This window comes from Photinus pyralis, unplaced genomic scaffold (genome assembly GCF_008802855.1).
Source record: "Photinus pyralis isolate 1611_PpyrPB1 unplaced genomic scaffold, Ppyr1.3 Ppyr1.4_LG1, whole genome shotgun sequence".
NCBI classification, from domain to species: Eukaryota; Metazoa; Arthropoda; class Insecta; order Coleoptera; family Lampyridae; genus Photinus; species Photinus pyralis.
In genome coordinates this window covers 24,836,013-24,851,831 of record NW_022170249.1, presented here as the reverse complement: position 1 = coordinate 24,851,831, position 15,819 = coordinate 24,836,013, and the positions used below count along the sequence as shown (strand labels likewise).

Sequence of the window (15,819 nt, the reverse complement as noted above, 5' to 3'; positions counted from 1 at the left end):
AATGGTAAAACAAAAAAACAACTAAAACCGGACGCAAGATTTTCATCCCCTGCCAGTGATTTTTGGAAAACAACTCTAAAACTCGAAAAATTCGCCTCGCAAGTTGGCAAATAGCACGATACGTGTAGGGTGTAAATCAAAATTACATTTTATTCAAATTGAGGGAGGGTTTTCTGCGGAGGACTATTCAAGCGTGATAGCACAAGGGCCCTTTTTTAACCCTCAGGTGCCCCACAGTTCGAAAAGATCACCTTTCTTTGGCCAATTGCGCGGTTAACAAATTATAGAAGTTACAGTTTAAAATTAATTTATTAAAATTAAGGGCGTTTTGCACGCGGAGGATTATTGGCCCAAGGGCTCACCTATAAACCCCTATATGTCGTTTTTCGAAAATGCCCCACAGTTCAAAAAATTCGGCTTTTTTTTGTCACTGGCGCGGCATAGGAATTATGAGTGAAAATTTAAAATTAATTAGGTACCTATATGGAATTTATAAAATTACCTTCTTCAAGCTCAAAAGTTAAATTATTTATACCAAAAATTTATTCTCAACAGGTAAATGAAATAGAACTAAACAGACCTATTTTAAAATTCTCTTGGCTATACTTTGTTATCATACTTATTACCTATTTGAAACGAAGAGGTTGCAATAGAAAAAACATTTTAGCAAAAATTGTTATTCGTCCCAATAAATAATAAGAAATTTAACTTAATTTGTACTTATAATAATACTAATTTGGTGGCAGTGTGAATTACAATCTCTTCAGTTCTTGCAATTTGGTTTTCATGTACATATCAATTTGTGTATAGTCTAATAATATATTTCGTACAGTTTCGTGTAGTATCACTGACCATTCTTCATCCAACCTTCTCAATTTGGCGACTGCATTGCAAGTTTCTTCTAACATCGAACCGATATACCCTTTAGCTTTTTGCCTTAGTAATAGATCATCCTGTTTGAAAACGTTTAAATTATCTGATTTAAACAGAAGCAAGTACCTGCGACAGCACACGTTTCCATTGAAGCGCTTCTTTTATCACAACGCTTCTTAACGCAGGGTCGGCTGATAGTAACCACTTTTTTGCATTTTGTTCGGGAATCTTTTGACTAACATCCAATTGCAGTCGAACCAAGAGAGGTTGCAACAAAGTATTCGGAAGGGTCCATAAGACAATATCGCTTAAACTTTGGTACTCTTCGTTGGCGGCGCGAATGTCCTCTTCGCTAATCTTTGCAAAAATTACACAAGCGCATTCGTTTAAAAGGTGAACTTACTTCCTTCCCATTAATGAACCGCAAGCCCCAGTGGGCAAGCCGGTACACAGCGTACGATTGCCAGTTCTTCTGCACAATTGAATTGCCATCAGTTTCGATAACAAGCGACGAAAGTCCCTGAATTTCGGCTAACGCGTTTAACTGTCCAATGTATTGAATATTAGTATCTTTGAACACAAAGCTATCAGTATTAGGAAATCGATGCTTGAGCTTATTTAAGACGCCCACAATTGAATTAAAGTTTATGTAATTAAAATTGACGACAGTGACATCTTTCACCTTCGACATACTCCAGGATTTATCGATGAATCTTAAAGCGCCTTGGCCGTAAATGTTCAACTGGCGACCACATATTTCAATCAAATAATCTCCACCTGTAATTTAAATTAATTTAATGATGTATTACATACAGTGCTATTTCTTTATTATTGTCCCTCTTGTTCTAGGCCCTCAACAGGTTTACGCTAGAGTGACCCGCATAATGCTTAGTTTATGTGTATTGTTTTTCCCTATGTCTACTTTTAAATGACAAAATCTCTTTTGAAGAGCGCCTAATTTTATGCAACCAAAATAACTTCTTAAAACAAATAAAGTCTGGCTGTCACATTAATTAATTTGAATATTGTTGCTTTGGCTTCCGTGCGAGTGCGATGTATTCAACTGAAGTAAAAGTTGATATTGTCAATTGGTATAGTGCCAGCACCAGTTTAAGGAGCGTAAGAGATTTATTTTCTGTTAAGCCAAAGCAACAATATTCAAATGTTTATTTATTTTGAAAAGTTATTTAGGATGCCTAAAATTAGGCGCCCTTCACAAGGAAAATAGGAAAAACCAATAGGTACATGCAAATCCCTATGTCTACTTCTCACTGTATATCTAATAAGGTTACCTTGTTCTCTGTCTTTTTCAAGCTGTGTGTCTGAAGAAGGGTCTTTTTTGGGTTTTGCGGTAAGAGGCCTGCATCGAAGTTTTGACTGGCAAGGTTTTACGACTGCCGCGCTTTTTACTGATCTAGGTTTCGTTGTGCTATTAATACTTTTGTCGCTTTCAGATGTACTTGGTAGCGTGACGTTTGATCTCAATGTACTTGTGGACATCACGCTAGCGTTATCGACTGCAACAGTTTCTTCATTGGAGTTACCATCAGCACTAAAAGAGGTTGTGTAACTGAATTGTGAGTGTGTATGATACTTACTTAACATCGGGAGGGGTTGTTTCTTCGTGCTTAACTATGTCGGTTGGCGCAATGTTACTATCCTCATCGTCTGAGCTTTCACCTGAACTTGAACTCGTACTACTCAATAATGAACTGACTGGACTGTCGACGTTTGGCCCAATACTCGACAGACTTCCTGACGATTTCACAGTTTCTTTAGAGACCACCTCGCTCTGTTGATCCATTTTGTTAATAATGGGAACCAAAATGGGTGGAAGCCGAAAGAATTCATTGTTGGACGTGTTTGATGAAGACGTATTTTGAGAATCTTGCGAAGACGTGCGCGCTAACGAATTTCTCTTATCAAACAAGAAGGGCGTCTTGGTCGCGGTACCAATCACGCGTGGTTTATTTCGCATATCGTTACTTTTAAATTCCGGTTTCGTTAAAGACGTTAATATAAAATCACAGTCGGGCTTAAGATTTCTAGTAATATTAACAGCTGCTGAGGTTTTCGTAGATAGACATTTAGTTTGTGACCTAAGAAGTTCCCAATTCGTCCGCGCGTTTGATATCACCTCTTCTCTTCGCACGTTTAAGCATACGTCGCTCGTTAAATCCATGAAGGCCGTGCTTGAGAACTCTTTGTTGCGCCTCCACGCCATTGCGGCTTTTCGGACTTGATCAGTTATTTGCATGCCATTTAAAATGGTTAGCTGCGGCAGGTAAGAAACCAAAAATGATACACAGTCTCCACCCAATGATATCGGATTGTTATCTACAGCTATTTCCCTTATTGAGATTGCTTTAGCTAAACTGCACATATCTTCCACACTGTAAATAAGAAACGGGAGGCTTTCTTTAAACATTATACAATGGTAGAGGTATGTATAGTAGGCATTTGACAAGAACAGTGGTGCCAAAATAATTAGACAAAGAGCAGATCCTACATGTTTCAGTTAAATATAGATAATAATCTATCTGAATTCATTTTTTCGCGTAGACACTAATGTCAGATAGATAACATCTCTAAAATTGAGTACCTGGAACTCATTTCTGGGACGTGACTAAGGTTCGTAATGCTGGTGACACTGCCTCTCTGTAATTCGTTCCAAACACGACCTAGCACACTAATGCGGCAAGTTGCACAAACAAATAAAACAAATAAATAAATATTAATGATTGACATGGATTTTAAGCATGCTGCAGAGAATATTCCAGAAATACCAATTGACATTGAGGGGTCATGAAAGATTAATCATTGGCGGGAGCGAAGGTGGATATGACACAATCCTTCCGGACGTGTCTACTCCGAAGCGTTCTAAGAACATTTTAGAACAATATTATCGAACTGTAAAAGCAAATTGTAGCCGATTTCAGTTGGTTCCAATCTGAGACAATTTTTTTTTCGGGGCAAAAAAAGGCAGTGTATTTACCTTCCTTTTTTACCAAAAATCGACTAACTGTAACTTTTGAACTAGTAGCCCAATCTTGGAACTGTTTGAAATTATGGATTCTACAGGTCACATTCTATAAGAAATTTTTTTTTCCCGGTCGATCTGAGACAATTTTTTTTCGGAGCAAAAAAAACGGCAGTTTATAACCTTCCTTTTTTTACCAAAAATCGACTACACCAAAATTTCTCGGGAAAACACTTTTTCGTATTAATTTTGGTGCGTAGAATCCAAAACAATTCGTACTTTTTCGATTAGACTTCTCAATCAAAAGTTATAGACTAGAAACCAATTTCGAAAGAAAATTCAAAAGGCTGTAACTTTGGAACTAGTAGCCCAATCTTGGAACTGTTTGAAATTATGGATTCTACAGGCCACATTCTATAAGAAAATGTTTTATTCCCGGTCGATCTAAGACAATTTATTTTTTTGGGCAAAAAAAAGGCAGCGTATAACCTTCCTTTTTTGCCAAAAATCGACTACACCAAAATTTCTCGGGAAAACACTTTGTCGTATTAATTGTGGTGTGTAGAATCCAAAACAATTCGTACCTTTTCGATTAGATTTCTCAATCAAAAGTTATAGACTAGAAACCAATTTCGAAAGAAAATTCAAAACGCTGTAACTTTGAAACTAGTAGCCCAATCTTGGAACTGTTTGAAATTATGGATTCTACAGGCCACATTTTTTCCCGGTCGATCTGAGAGTTTCCATCATCGATGCGTTCTTGGTAAGTTATAAATTGTGAGTGATCAATTGTAATTACTCTTATAAACTAATCAATTTTAAGTTTGCTGCTTATTGTTAATTAATTGTAAATAAATAAAGGAGTTAATAAAATTTGCATTACAATACCTTAAACATTTGTCAGTTCAAAAGGCCATGAGACCCGTATATATAGCATATATTATTAGTGTATATAACATGAAAGACTGACCCTTAATGAAAATGAAAGTACCTAAACTATAATTTAATTAATTAAATCGTCATTTGCAAATGTATTAAAAATGTGTAATTTGGAATCGGATTTGCCCAAAAACGGTAAAAGTGCCACGAAACAAATACTTGAATTAAAAATTAAAAATTATTTATTTTTAATTATAATTTAATTATCTTTAATTAATAATATATAATTAAGACTACCTACTATTCTAATAATAATTGAAAATGTACTTACGCGTGCAGTTCATTATTACTTAGAAACAACTTCTGTAAGCTCGCCGTTTCGCCGAATCCCAATAACTTTTTCAGTTTATTTCTTCTCAGATTGAACTCCTGAAGAGAAATCAAACCTTTCAGGTCCGAAGCGCCGATGTTTTTAATTTGGTTGCCTGCTAAGTTTAAAACTTTCAACTGACTTAAAGGCGATAATCCATTTACGTGCGTAATCTGATTTCCATGAAGATCGAGGACCTCAATTTTCATCAAGTTTTCCAAACCCTCTATTTGTTTTATCCTGGGAAAAGTAAAACGCTCGAAATATTAAAGCTTCTAATTAATTTGAATAAGTTTGAAGTAAAAGAGCGGGCTTGCTTAGAACTTATTTATAGCATGTTGCATGTCAGGGTACCTTTAATTTGCTCTGACAAACCACATTGAATATGAAATGAAGTTAACATTTATTTACTATGTTATGTGTCTGTGCATAAAATAGGTAAAATCGGTACTCTTCATTTTATGCTTTTAAAAAGGTCAATAGCAGAGTAAATTCGGGTTCTCATAACTTGGTTTTCGAGAAATAAAAGCATAATTACAACTTACAATGCACCCATACCTATTCTTTCCCATAAGTAAAACTCGCAAACTTTCCAGTCCATCCAGGCAGTGTATTTTTTCTAACTGGTTATCGTAAACATCTAAAAATACTAAAAAATTGAACCTCTGATGTCTAAACCCATCCAAGCTATTCAATAAATTGTGCTGAAGTGATAATAGTCTTAAATTGACTTCATCGTCTAACACAGGAAGTACGGTAAGACCACGTCTATCCAAACTAATCCTATCTGGATTTTTTTCCTTCTCTTGCGATGTACGAAATATGTGTATCGTTCCATCTGGTAGTGGATGTAGTGTGATGGGTGTGTACATACATTCATTATTCTTGGAAAGACTCGGCACTAATGTACTGTTTGATCTCTTATAAAGCTTCCTCGAACATTCTGGTACCGGAAGTGCGGGTTCGATAGTCAAAAAATTCTTCTCGGAAGGCTTATCGTAATCTGTTGATGCAGCATTTAGGCTGCCTCGAATTCGAAACACTTTTTTCCGTTCCTGTAAACAATTAACATACAAATTTAGCAATCTACTGCAATTTAGTTTTAATTCTGGAAGATGATAATTGATAAGGTTGATACACAGGATCGAAGATGGAAAGCGAGGTGTGCGTTTTCTCATTGCTGAAGGGCCAAAGCCGATCGAGATTCAGCGTAGAATGGCTGCTATGTATGACAGCGGTTTCAGGCACTATACTCAAAAAGTGGTGAGGACGGTTCTAGGAAGCATGCATGACCAGGACAATCCAATGTGAAGATTACGGAAGAGGCCGTGGACGACGCTGTAAATGACAATAGACACGTCACAGAGGACGAAACTGCCAGCATTGATTACATGTCGCCGTGCGATTTCCACTTGAAAGGTCGCCGTTGCCCGGTATGCTATTCCATACAGGGTGTTTTTTTGGGAGCTTTAGTTAAACGTTTCTGGAAAAGTAAAATAGGTATGTTTTTGAAAATTTGTAATTAGAAGTTACTCTGAAGGTCGAATCGATGTAAAATATTTTCAAAATGCCCGCACTTCCGGAAACACCGGAAGTAGATAGTAATTTCGTTATTTTAAATAGCAACCCCTATTTTTTATTGCATTTTTGAAGTCTACGTGAAATTTCAGTTTTTTTGATACCCATATGTCATATCTGCCATTCATGGTTTTTAAGTTATTTTGACTTTAAGAAAAAAAATGTCGGATCCAGATGGTACTTTGATAATTGATTACTTGAAAACGGTTGTAGTCATGAGAACCCATTTTTATCAGTGCCTAGAGAATGAATAGGGCTTTTTTTAGTGTACTTAAAAAAAAAGTTAAGTTGCGTACGACCGCCCCTATGGAGATGCAAATTTATGAAACTTCAAAGACTAAAAACTCAGTTTTTTTTAATGGAATGACCATTTTCTTTGACAATACATGTTCCTATATAGCTATCTTTAGCAGTTTCTGACTTATTGAATTGACACTATTTTTTTCGGATTTTCTTTTTAGTAGTCGGCCATGATTTTATAACAATCGAATTTTAAACAAATCTAGTGACACCAATCCGTCACCTACTGTTATAGGTTAACATAAGTCGATAAGTTTTTCAAAAATCGAAAAATGACTCGCAGTGGTTTCGCCTATTTTGGAATTTAATTGTTATTTATGGTGAAATGGACAGGATCGCGGCAAGTGCTTGCCGTACATTCATTCGAACACTGGAACGAAATTGTACGAATTTTAGAAATGTCTTGTACCCCCAAATGCACTACAAACCGTTGAAGCACAAGTGATACAAAGCTCTACAAGAGAATATTTAAGAAAATGAATTGAATTGCAAATGCAAGATTAACAAAATAAATTCAATGTAAAATATAAAAAACTTCGTTGAAACATTTTTGGTATGCAATTGTTGCTAGAACAGATATCGCATTACCTCTCTTAATTTCCAGACTTATGCGTTGTTTAAGAAATTCAGTTGAACGACTCTGTCTGTCTAGATTTTTCAAAAAATTTCCGTCCTATATCCTTAACAAAAAACTTATTTATTAATGAATCATTTAGACTAGAATCAATGATATTAACGAATCCATTCCTTGATTTGTTTAAAATTCGATTGTTATAAAATCATGGCCAACTACTAAAAAGAAAAAATGGCATCAATTCCGAGATCAATTAAATGAAATAGGAATAAATCTGAAACTGTTAAAGATAGCTTAATAGGAACATGTAATTTCAAAATATGCCAATTTCGATTCTCTATCTCATGCAATAGTAAGAACATGGTCATTCCATTAAAAAAAACTGAGTTTGTAGACTTTGAAGTTTCTTAAATTTGGATTTCCATAGGGGAGGTCGTACGCTACTTAACTTTTTTTTAAGTGCACTAAAAGAAAGCCCTATTTGTTCTCTATGCACTGATAAAAATAGGTTGCCATGACTACAACCGTTTTCAAGTAATCAATTATCAAGGTACCATCTGCATCCGCCATTTTTTTTCTTTAAGTCAAAATAACTTAAAAACCATAAATGGCAGATATCGACATACGGGTATCAAACGAATTGAAATTTCACGTAGAATCCAAAAATCCAATAAAAAATATAGGTTACCATTTAAAATAACGAAGTTACTATCTACTTCCGGTGTTTCCGGAAGTGCGGCCATTTTGAAAATATTTTACATCGATTCGGCCTTCAGAGTAACTCCTAAGTACAAATTTTCAAAAACCTACCTATTTTACTTTCCCAGAAACGTTTAACTAAAGCTCCCAAAAAACACCCTGTATATAATCCTGTAGGTCTATACTTTATGAATCAATTAAAATTAAAACTATTGTTATTTCATACTTCTTATAGTCGTTCCTGCGGCGATTTCGTACCGCCTATTAGTCAATATCGTGTATCTATTTTTTCCCGTTCCCGTGGTAATTTCTGGAAGTGCTTTCGGATCTAATATACATAAAAATCTATAAATTGTATTCTAATGATATTTGGCATCGTAATTGACCATAAGAGCCTGTAGATACTGTAAAGCCAAGGTAAGACGGACCATAGAAACCCCGTTATTACTTTTAAACAATTAATACAAAAAAGTCAGAATTCAACCTATAAACACGAAAAGGCATTTGTATTGAGAATACCCACGCGAGTGGGTTTTGAAGCATTTTTTACTTTGTGTTTATTACTAATAATTCATTTAATTTACTCCCGGTAGTACTCGTATTTGAATGGGTAACCACTCGAAAACTTTCCTAATTAATAAACAGTCAAGTCTTGTGCAGATAAAGCGCATTTTTTTAAACCGAAATAGCTTATAATAAATAGGATTGGGTGCTATCGATGTTGACCTACTTTCTTGGTAGATGTTTAATGGGGAAGAGGCTGACAATCCATTCTGCAGATATTTGCACTAGTCTATTTATTTTACCTTTGAGAGCGCTTTCCTCCGACAAACCGTTTTCGAAGTAGGTATTCGCTCTTAAAGTTTTGACATCACCAATGGATATATTTCTTCCAAACTTCTCCCTTTTTGTGAGTACCCCCTTCCGACAATCCATTCTGGAGATATAAGGGAATTTATCCGAACACGATATGGGGTCAAGAACGACAATGGTTTCTGTTCGTTGAGACCTTTCAGTAGAGGACCATGAAGGATAGAACCAGTTCCACTCCAGCCTACAGCTCCAAACAGTCTGGATAGCCATTTTTGAAAATTGAACAAATCTTAGAAGTTTCCAAATGTCAAGGAAAATAGAAATTGTTAGAATACGATTAAAAACAATCAGTAATGTGGTGGCACAAATTAATTATGATATCCATTTATTTTTTTTGAGATATTTGAGAAAAACCGTTTTTGTCGGCCATCTTAGGAAGATGGCGGCAAGTTTTGAATTGTGCATTTTGTGAATTTCAGCCGATTTCAGCGATGCTCAACGCAACTCAAATGCGATGCGACGCTTTCACTCTGAATATTCCTTAAATAAATCACTAAATATCATATCGTAAAAAAATACAACAGTGAACCAATATCACATTTTCTTGAGAAAATGGACTTAATTAAAAGAAGAAAAATGGCGAGGGAGTTGATTCCCACTGTAATAAAGATTCGTCACGGTGCAACGGGTGGGAAGGGTTTACTTTAAAAATTATGCTTTATAGCCCAGTCAATTTAGACCAAACATGGGCAATCAGAGGAACTAAAATTACTAGTTCCAATTTTTTCAGAAATGTGTAGGGAGAGGTTCCCTGAACAAGAAAAAATAAAGTCCCTTCAAATTCCGGTGCCGCTAGGGGAAGGAGGGGGCTTTAAACGACCCATTTTTCAGTTTTTCGCTTTTAACTCGAAAATGGTGCGTTACAGTGAAAAAGTTCTTCAGTACAAAATGAAAGCTTATTAAATTTGCTACAAGTTTGGTTATATACATTTTTTCGAAAACTGAACCGTTTAATGGTATTAATGTCCTCGTACCCATCGAATACAACTGCACAATTGGAAGAATAGTGATTTATTATATATATGAAGCATACTACTCACAGATGAAAGAGAAAGTGGTCCCAACATTCCACTTGATTCTGTGAAAGAGAAAGCCACCGTCCACTACAGTGTAAATCGTTTTGAGGTGCACCTGCATCCATGCACACAGGGAAAGCGTCATAGAGAGCAGATTTCCTGAAGCATCCTTCGTGGAATAGTCATGGGGTATGGAGATAATTCGTACTTCAGCAGGTTCGGACTATAGGGATGTTAATGATGTACAGGTTTTATTGTGACGATTTTCCCCTAAAATGACCGGGGGAGGATTTAGAAGCCAAAAATATAGGAAAAACGTGAGTGAAAAACAATTTTGTTTAGAAATTACCACCCTTCCGGAGTCGTTAGCACGAAAACGGTTCAGGTTTTCGTACAGATGTATATAACCAAACTTGTAGCAATTTTAATAAGCTTTCATTTTGTACTGAAGAACTTTTTCATTGTAACGCACCATTTTCGAGTTAAAAGCAAAAAAAAATGAAAAATGGGTCGTTTAAAGCCCCCTCCTTCCCCTAGCGGCACCGGAATTTGGAGGGACTTTATTTTTTCTTGTTCAGGGAACCTCTCCCTACACATTTCTGAAAAAATTGGAACTAGTATTTTTAGTTCCGATTTTCCTATTTTGACTGGACTATTATTGACATGTTTTAGGTATTGAAAGAAATCCCCCTCTCGGTTTTTTTTTCTGAAAATTAGACAAAATGGACACCGGGATGTCGATATCATAGGAATCTCGGAAACCATAGAAATTGTTCAAATTGGGGAAGTTGTGCAATTAAAGAGAAGAAAACCACAAAATTCAGAAGATATGCCAGAAAAACTGAAATTTCCTGATTTTGTTTTTATTTTTGTTTGATGTTATGAACAAATACAAAAAAATAAAAAACACTTTATCTTATTGCCACTTTTTGAGCGCTACAAGGCAGCAATGATAGATTTTTAATACGTTACGTTTTATTTTTAACTTTATTTTTTTATATGGCGTGTAATAGTTATTTACATAATAAGTAATGAAAGTGGTCGTTTACATGACGCGGAGGTTTATTGAAAAGTACGAGGACGCGGCCGAGTATCTCTTTAATGTCTCCAAATCAGGTGGACTCACTTTCATGACGTATTATGTATAAAATTTTACTTGAAACCGCAACATTTAGGTAACATTTCCAAATTAAATTAGTCATATGTGTGAAATTTTGATACCTAATCACGCATGATAAAATCACTTTAATTGTTTCCGTAGAGATTTCAAAATAATTAAAACAATCAGTGTCATTTTTAATGCAGTTATACTTTTCAACTATACAGTCTTTATAACTAGGTACAAAAGCAGGTGTCAGTGAAGAAGAGTAGACGTTGTTATAATGTAGCCGAAGCTGCGACCGCCGTAGTGCAATATTCGCTTCCCACAAAGTCAAGAAAGAGGTACGAAAAGGCGTACAAACCTTTTAATGACAGGCGCAAAACTAAAGGAATAATTACTTTCACACATATTCCATTAATTGTTATAGTAATTAAATTACATTTCAGGTAAAAATATATACTGTAATGAGTAGCATTTTTTATTACAAATAGAACGATGTACAGCACACACAAAAAACATATATTGGAAACTGTTGGTTTCAACAGGATGGTGTATCCATGCACAACACCCTAATTGTGTGAGAATACCTATCAGGCAAATTTCCTGGAAAATTTCTCTCAGGTGATTCCACACCCATTGTTGAAATTGTCTATTATAGGTAATAAACTAAAGCCTAAAGACAATAGTAAGCAGGTACCTAACTGGAAAATGTTTTGAATATGTTCCGGTAGCAATGATCAATAAGGTCTTCACGAGTGAACAAAATGTTGATAGTTTTTCCATACAAGGCTATGCCATAAGCACAATATGCAGGAAATGACAATTTTACATCTGTAGAGTGCAAGAGTAAATCCCAGATAGTTAAAAGTCAATTCACTCATGCAGTTGGTACTGAAGACATCGTGCAATCGTTTAAGCTATAAAATATACGAACCGTCCTACAACAAGAGGCTTGCTAAAGAGTGTCAAGCGTGCTATCAACTAGGCAGACAAAGTGTAGAACGGGGTGTAGAATGTGACTTGAAATAGAACTACCCTTTCTATTGAAATATTTACCAAAGAGGCACCACTACTGCTTATTGGCATTTACATCTGTTTCAAATACTTTTTTAAATCAAACTTCATAATTGAATGATAAATTAAATTGAATATCATTTAGACATTTGGGTTATGTAAACCATTTTTGACTGTGGTTCTTCACCAACTTCACAATCACTGTGGCTCATGAACCGATATCGTAAAGCAGTTTAAAAAAAAATCATGTAGAGTTGGTTGCCTACCATAGCCATCCATTCCATGCATTTGATCCGTTTTTTTGTCAGTAGACAGCCCATATGTATACATTTAAGAAAATTTCCCCGTGTGTAGATACTAGTGCGAATTCAGAGAGTTTTGGGTTATTAGATAACCGCGTCAATGTTCATTAACATGAAATTGAGACCCACTCCGAGAATTTGCAATATATCAACAAACATGGGATCCTATATGCTTCTCCAACATTCATCATAGAGTGAGGGCCCAGAAATATCAATTGGCAACTAAGTTCCATATCCCTGTTCAATGTTGTGTTACATAACTATAGGTACCTACTTGAAATTATGAAATACAGGTTCATTCAAAATTCTTATAAGCTCAGTAAAACAAACATAATTTAATTATGACCAAAACATTAAATTTACATCTGAAATTAGAACCCTAGGCTAAGCAACATCATAATTTTATTCTCTTAGTATAACTACAAGTACCTACCAAAAATTTACTTTAACATATTTATTCGTGCAAGCTGTGTGTTCCTCTTAATTGCCATTTTACGCACCCGTCTCCAATATTCTTTTGAATTAGGATCAAGTTCTTCTAAAGGTGGTGGAGGTCCAGTGCGAACATCCCATAGCCAAGTAGGATACTCGCTATCCGGTAACAATTTTACATCCTCTCCAGTTTTAAAAATATTAGTCCCGCATGCATAGTTAACTAATCTTTCAGGATCAGTCTCCACTGGCAATACTCGCTTTTCTGTCATGGGCCCTCCTTTACCCCCTTTCTTCTTCTTTAAGGCACCACCCAAAACTAAATTAAGATAAGAATAAACTGCAATGATTCAAAATCGTCGTTATTACCTGTAGCTTTTGCATACGTCATTCTGGAGAAGGAGTTGATTAAATTAAATCTATTACCTTTTATAAGTTCTTTAAATATGTGCATTTTCAGAAAATTAAAAATCTAACCTATAAAATTGTATCAGATGGCCGTGGTTCAATGTCCGTTCGTAAACTCCATAGACACGCATACAGGGTACTACTTTTGTTTAATAATGAATAAATAAAAGTACATAAATGGTGGTTTATTTATGACAAAAGTACGACCGATATTGTACAATACACATTTTATTGGTTGTACACACCAATAAATCAGTATAATCAATGCTTAAATCTTTGCTTCCGTAAACTGTGGTCACTGTAACGTTCCACTACATACAGGGATCGTAAATACATGCTGTCTTGTCGAAATTCTAACCTTACAAATTTACTACATTTATTACGAGTTCTAACCACTTTTCCCAGCTTCCAATTTGTTTATAATGGCTGAAAGTTTATCAGATAAAATCGCAACCCTTTTAAGTGCGGCGCCTACAAGTTTTGATCCCGAAGATGATGTTAATGAGGAAACTACTGCAAGGGTAGAAAGTCAATATGCATCAGATGATGACAACAATTTATCCCAGAATCTGAGTCAATTTCGTAAACAAAACGTTGAGTTGCTCGAAGAGGTTGATAAACGGTACGAAGGGAAACGAGCGAGTAGAAAGAAACTTACACAGTACGATGAGTGGGAATCTAAAAGCGAGGATGGTAAATCCTCTGAGGGTAAGTTTTGGGTAATTTACGTATAGTATTTTGCAACTGAACTTTTAGAAACTGAGGACAGTGGTGACGAAGAATCCGCTGGTGAAGAAAGTGATGCTACGGAAGAGTATGATGATGAAGTGTACGGCGAAGATAGTGGCACTGCAAACATTTTTAAGAATGCAGAGACGGTTTCGACAAATAAAAGTACTTGCGTTAGACAACAGCTCAATACTTGGGAAAGTTTTCTAGAAATGCGCATTCAATTGCAAAAGTGCTTAATAGTGGCGAACAAACTGCCACAGGGCGCCAACTTTGAGCAACTGAAAAATGATGCAGATTTCGATGTTGAGTCGAGAAAAGCCGTTGGTACAGTTAAAAATTTATTAGACAAACTTCTAGAATTGCAAATGTTGCTGTTAAAAAATTATCCAGAGACAAAGAAACTGTTCTTGAAACCAGAGGTTAAAAACAAAAGTGAAAGTGATGAAGAAATTCCCAGTGATACAGATGAAGAAGAGTTATCTGAAGTGCCTTGTAGAAAGAGAATGAAGACAGACGAGTATAGTGCCGAATTAACCAACAGGAGTGATTTGTACTATAATTATCGCAACTCTGTCTTGCAAAAGTGGCATGACAAGACACAAATTGGTGTAAACAAATCGGGTAATGTGGTTCATTCGGTTACCGAACAGATCAAACATATTTTAACCAGTAAGGAAAAGTTGATTAAAGCAACACAGTTAAAGAGAACCGACTATGACATATTAGGTGAACATTCTGATAAAATTGCAGAAAGTTCAGTAGATGTGTACAATACAAATATATTTGATGATACCGATTTTTATCATCATCTATTAAGGGAACTGATTGAATTTAAATCGTCCGATTTGACTGACCCTGTGAAATTAGGCAGGCAATGGATGCAACTGCAAAGTTTAAGAAGCAAAATGAAGAAAAAGGTTGACACTAAGGCAACAAAGGGTAGAAAAATTCGATATGTTGTACATTCAAAGTTGGTGAACTTTATGGCGCCCGTTGAAGATCTCACTTGGCAGGAAAGTGCAAAAAATGAACTTTACGGTTCGCTGTTTGGAAAAAATCAATCAGGCAGCAAGATTTCAAGTTGATAATAGTATTAATACTCAATTTTTTTGTGACGCATTTAGAAAGAGGTGGTATTTTATAGTGCTATCAATCAACTTTTTGATTCTAAGGCTAATTGTTGAGATCAATTGTGGTATTTTGAATTATGTTTGTAAATATAATTTATTTGAAAATACTGAAACTGGTTGTTAAATTATTATTAGATGAGAAAAGGTTGGATGAAATTTCACTTTGGTCGGATGGCTGGCAGGCTGGCAGCAAATACGGCCCTTAGAAGAATGTTTGTAGAAAGAGGGGGAGTTTTCATGTACCTACCAGGGCCGTATAATTAACACCTTTAGGGATGAGGCTACATGATGTGGGGTCGGCGATATCTGGGTGCCATCGCCGAGAGTGATGTACTAACCTGGAGATTTTTCAGTTTATTTCCTATTTTCTTCTACAGATTTGGTCAAATTGTTTTGAAATTGACAAATGTAACAAGCTTGTGCAAAGCGCGCGTCTTCGAGGGGTAGTCTACTTCAGACGTCAAATGTATCTTGCGCTGCGAATTTTGTCACGCGGTTTAAGGTTTATTAAAGCTCGAATCGCGGTCTTTTTTTCTTGTAAATCCACTGAAATGCAG

General features: G+C 35.7%; 3 protein-coding genes across 4 annotated transcripts; 1 reads left to right on the top strand and 2 right to left on the bottom strand.

Annotated features, from left to right (window-relative positions):
* Positions 1-688: 688 nt before the first annotated feature.
* Positions 689-12,764, bottom strand: LOC116158625 (leucine-rich repeat-containing protein 49). 2 transcript variants are annotated; one of them, XM_031471439.1, is made up of 8 exons: positions 12,301-12,764; positions 5,661-6,157; positions 5,064-5,342; positions 2,472-3,266; positions 2,166-2,425; positions 1,277-1,650; positions 1,000-1,230; positions 689-953 (listed from the first exon to the last, which is right to left on the bottom strand). In XM_031471439.1, exons 1-8 carry the CDS (start codon positions 12,328-12,330, stop codon positions 753-755), a joined length of 2,667 nt encoding a protein of 888 aa, XP_031327299.1. In that variant the 5' UTR covers positions 12,331-12,764; the 3' UTR covers positions 689-752. The 2 variants fall into 2 exon arrangements, 1 of the variants encoding a protein (XP_031327299.1); XR_004142778.1 differs by having other exon boundaries at positions 837-953; positions 1,000-1,225.
* A 111-nt stretch (positions 12,765-12,875) lies between these two features.
* On the bottom strand, positions 12,876-13,600 carry LOC116158627 (39S ribosomal protein L54, mitochondrial). Its single transcript, XM_031471442.1, has 2 exons — positions 13,362-13,600; positions 12,876-13,311 (listed from the first exon to the last, which is right to left on the bottom strand). The coding sequence occupies exons 1-2, from the start codon at positions 13,444-13,446 to the stop codon at positions 13,001-13,003; spliced, it is 396 nt and encodes a 131-aa protein (XP_031327302.1). The 5' UTR covers positions 13,447-13,600; the 3' UTR covers positions 12,876-13,000.
* A 95-nt stretch (positions 13,601-13,695) lies between these two features.
* On the top strand, positions 13,696-15,375 carry LOC116158626 (protein AATF). The gene is made up of 2 exons (XM_031471441.1): positions 13,696-14,108; positions 14,157-15,375. The coding sequence occupies exons 1-2, from the start codon at positions 13,823-13,825 to the stop codon at positions 15,215-15,217; spliced, it is 1,347 nt and encodes a 448-aa protein (XP_031327301.1). The 5' UTR covers positions 13,696-13,822; the 3' UTR covers positions 15,218-15,375.
* Positions 15,376-15,819: the final 444 nt, after the last annotated feature.